Here is a 4,766-nt window from a genome sequence, read left to right as displayed (position 1 = left end):
AACCAACCTAACAATTTTTCTAGAAATCACTTTAACGTTGTAAATACATTAGTATCTTGTAGCAGGTGGTGCTATATACTGTAGTTAACATTTTCCTACTCTGCTGTATTGTTGTACTGTAGTTAAACATTTTCCTACTCTGCTGTATTGTTGTACTGTAGTTAAACATTTTCCTACTCTGCTGTATTGTTGTACTGTAGTTAAACATTTTCCTACTCTGCTGTATTGTTGTACTGTAGTTAAACATTTTCCTACTCTGCTGTATTGTTGTACTGTAGTTAAACATTTTCCTACTCTGCTGTATTGTTACCCGAAATTAAATTTATTTGTTATGTTTTATCACAAAATTATAGTGACCATCAAACAGCAACATCAAATGCCTTAAAACTTTATCATTACCCATATGGATGTGTGAGTAGCAATTAGAGGCCTTTGCATAATATACAACACTGACAAAACAGTGACCGATCTTTAGTTTGAAATTATTTCACCAGTTTAGTTCCTGTAATGTGTAGTAATTTTTTTCCACTGTACAACTAAATCAAATACACAAAATATAACCCACAGATAACAAAGGATCATTTAATCTTTCAAGGTTATCCTTGCATACTCACCCTTGAGAAAAGCAAAACTTAAACCTACCCGTTAGATTTCAAGAAACTTCCGATTCCTCTCTTAAACTCCTACTGGCCTCCAATTCTAGTCACTCCAACTCAGTCTATAAGTCAATTACCCTGTTAGGAAACTCAAATTGTCTTGACTGAAGCCTACACTGTTTTCTCCAAATCTTAAACTATTTTTGTTGATACTGTTGAAACAACTGGTAAACAGGTATTATGGAAATGGAAAAAATAAAAAAAAAGATCACTCAAGTACATTTCATTGAAAGTTGTAAAGGCTAGTTCACCTCTATCTTCAGCACCATATTCATGAAGTGTAAGTGCGTGTATTTAGAATCATGAACTGTTCACAAATTATTTTCAAGTTTCATGTATAATAAGAGTGTGTTTTAATATGTATTTATAATCATTGGCGACTAACTCTCTCTAAAGCTTTTTGTAGCTGAATATAGTACAACTTATTACGTTTCTTTCTTTTTTTTTGCCATGGAACAAATCTCTCTTAAACCTTCTGGTGTTACTTCCTCTTCCTTACTTTGAACTGAGTGCATTGCTCCACTTGTGAGAAGTGGCATCTACAGAAGTCCTCAAAAAAAAGTACTTTTAGACTGCACCTCTTTACTGATAATACAAGAGAATGACAGTCTACAGATAATGTTGCTATTTCTGGAGGTTGATGAGTGGTGAGGAAAAAATAAAGCTTTATCTTTTTCTTGGGGTTTCCTATAAATGGATCTATTGCTTTTACACATCAAAGTGGTGAAAGAAGAACATTCTAAAGTGATCATTCACTGCAGTACTTAAATAAGTAATATCTTAAATGGACAAAAAAGCAATTGCTGAAAATCTTGAAATGGACCAGAACACATATATATATTTTTTATTTTATTTTTTGAAAAGATTAACCAGGATTTTTAATTTTATGAAACTGCTTATCCATCAGTTATTACATGAATAAACAGCTTACCAATAATTTTTCTTTGTATTTAGATGCTTGTCCAAAACTATTAAAGGGTTATTTGTGCACAGCTGTCCATAATTTTGAACTAATAGACTAGAAGGAAAGCATCTGGTCAACAGCAACCACAGCCAACTCTTGGGATACTTTTGTCTGACCATATAATGAGATTTCACCATCACTACTATAATGTACCCATGGTCCCAAAATATGGAGAGCAATCTTTTTTTCCAGGGATGTGAACTACGGACCAAGATGCAAACCACTAAATCACACTGAACTCAATCAATAATTGAATGAATTAATATGTTTTTTATTCTTAAAGCATGCAATAGTGTAATATCAATTAATTTTTTCAAATATTCATGTGTTATTACATAAAGTATAAGGAAAACAATTTATCGCTAAATAAAAAAAGCTATAGTCAGACTATAGTGTAGGACCCAAACTTCAATTGGGGGGAGGGGGGCATGTGAGGTCAGCCTTATCCCCCTTAGCCTTTCTTCAAATGAAGGTAAGGTGTGTAATAATGACAAGTTTTAAGGAAAAAACTTATTGATTAATAAAAAAACTATGTAAAGCTGGCTACTGAACTTGAGAAAAGGAACCAAACAAGATAGGGATGAAAGTGGATATATCACTTTATCCAGCTAATAATCACATAGCAGACTAAGCTGTCTCAACTTTACATGGAAAATAAAATCTCTACATTACTGGCTTCCATAGTTTGTCTATTGAAAGCTTGTTGTTTGAAAAGAATCTCAGCTTTCATCATTATACCTTTCCTTTAGTTAACTTTAGAATATTACTTTTATTACCATTTTACAATAGAGTAACATTTTACAATTGGAAATTCTGGTTCTATTTGTTTTTCCAGTGTGAAAGCCAGTAATGTAGGGACTTTATTCTCCATGTAAAGTCAAGACAGCTTAGTTTGCCATGTGATCATTAGCCAATCAAATGACAAGTCCACTTCCATCTCTATCTTGTTTGGTTCCTATTTTCAAGCTAAGTATCCAGCCCTACAAACCTTTTTTATTTAGCAATAAATTATTTTCTTTATACTTGTTAGTTTATTTTTTATAAGCTAGCATACATGGGTTACTAGGTTATAGAGTGTATTCTAAAGAATTATAAATTTTGCATAGAATAATAATAAAATAGGTAGTCAAAGAACATGAAGAATGTTTTCCTCTATCAAATGATGACATAATTATATTTACTGCTAGAACTAAGTAAGTGCTAGGGCTGTTGAAGAAAGATGATTATGAACAAAAATAAGAAACCTCGGTTTTCGACTTTAGGATGTTCTGGATAGCTGAAAAGTGACATACACACTGGAGATAGAGTGACTATGTCAGGTAGTTCTTCATATCTAGCTTCTGATGACTCTGTAGAGAAGAAAATCCAGATGACTTTTGTATTGCTTTAATACAGGCATCCATGCCATCCCTACACAGAGAGTCTCTCTGATGAAATATTTTTCTCCTACATATTTCAAGAGCACTTTATAAATTAAAATAGATAGTTTAAAATTTCTGACTGACTGACTGACTTCCATTTTATCAATTCTTTAATTTGAATAAAACAGTCATTTAATAATTAAAACAAACCATTACTTCTTAGGTAGTACAATTAATTTTGAGCAAACAGTAATCTATTAGATGTATCCTTTTGTTATGCAAATAGAGCAGTTCATAAGAAAGGTAACAACCATATATGATTTTTAATACTATATTGCATATCACAGATAAAAATCATAAGTTTATACAACTGAATTTCTTACCATAATATTGTTAAAAGGTAAAACATAACTGTTCATCACTTTCTTATATTCCAATATTAACATGAAAGACATGGTGAAGAACATATCTTCTCAAGAGGCAAAATGTAATGTTTGAAACTCTAACAGTTTACTACTAATAATAGTAGACAAATTTAGGTCAAAGAGGATTGAATAACAGATTTGTTGTTCGTATCTATAAAGCTGGATTAGAGATATTGTGAGTGTAGAATTCAAATTACAATTATGTTCAAATCTCTAGAAACATGTAATAAGCTTACCACTGTCTGTGTACACACATCCAGATCTGTTACTCAACTAATCAAGTCTCTTTCTTGTTGCCTTAAAATAATACAACACTGGTAAATTAGTTTGCTGTTTGTGCAGCTAAATGAAAACTTAGATAACTAAATGACTTCACTGTTAATTCACGGCTACGACTAAATTAATAAGACTAGCGTAGAAGTAGGCTGTCAAATGTTAAAAGGAACTGTTTTATCCTTTCACTATAGCTAAAAACTACTTAAGCCAAATACTACTCTAGTAGCCTGGAGTTCCCTATACTATAGCTGTGTTATTGTAATATCTTTATTACTCTGTATTCAGTTTTTACTTTCAAATGTGTGTAATATTATGATTATATATATTGACTGTTAACTACTCAAACCTGTCCAACCGAAGATCACTGAAAGAAGGTGAGCTTACCTGCATCTAAAGGTTTACATTCAGCTTTAAAAGAGGTGTGTTCATTTTCTACATTTTGATGAAGAGTCAAAAGCTTGTTGGAAAAACTAGCTTCAGGTGGTAAATTTACTGTTACTATCCTGTGCATAAAAATTTATGATGACATTACTACCAGTTTAGGACTGATTAAGAGTAAAATGGTTATTCCTGATCCAATGATCATCAAAATCACAAAGTAATGGTGCTGTTATGTCTCTGTTCGTTTGATAATTTCCCGTAAAAATTCTTCCCGAAAACTTCGGCGATACAAGTCTTTTCTTAAATAAAACTAGTTTATTCTTTCTCAATTCAACTTTGCAATACACTTAATTTCCACAGTCACTTTAACTTAAACACTCGCTATAATTCACAACGAACGATTCACGCACTTTACTACCGCGCTTGACTCGGTTATCTGTCTCTATCTCTTCAATCTGCAATTATTCATATCCATGCCGTCACTACTCGCCGATCTTATATATACGAAATAGAGGGCGTTTGGAGAACACTCGAGGATTCACCAACGGACATGATCTTTCTAGAATCTCATGACGTGTTACTAGAATCAAGTGACTTCCGCTGTCGTGACACTGCCCCTTCCTTAGTATTGTTCGTTCCGAACAATAGCCACTTAAATTAAACAATAGAAAATTAAAATAATTTAATTAAATGTATAGAATTT

At 32.2% G+C, this 4,766-nt stretch overlaps 1 protein-coding gene across 1 annotated transcript in view; it reads right to left on the bottom strand.

The window, feature by feature from the left end:
* The window catches only part of LOC106470308 (protein SSUH2 homolog), a 100,472-nt gene extending 97,474 nt beyond the window's left edge, over nt 1–2,998 (bottom strand). The window contains exon 1 of the mRNA XM_022398910.1: nt 2,865–2,998. Within this exon, the coding sequence (XP_022254618.1) occupies nt 2,865–2,910 (46 nt within the window). The 5' untranslated portion in view covers nt 2,911–2,998. The remainder of the gene's footprint in view (nt 1–2,864) is intronic.
* Nucleotides 2,999–4,766: the final 1,768 nt, after the last annotated feature.

The sequence above is a fragment of the Limulus polyphemus genome, unplaced genomic scaffold (genome assembly GCF_000517525.1).
Source record: "Limulus polyphemus unplaced genomic scaffold, Limulus_polyphemus-2.1.2 Scaffold3934, whole genome shotgun sequence".
NCBI classification, from domain to species: domain Eukaryota; kingdom Metazoa; phylum Arthropoda; class Merostomata; order Xiphosura; family Limulidae; genus Limulus; species Limulus polyphemus.
This window is presented reverse-complemented; position numbering and strand designations above follow the sequence as displayed.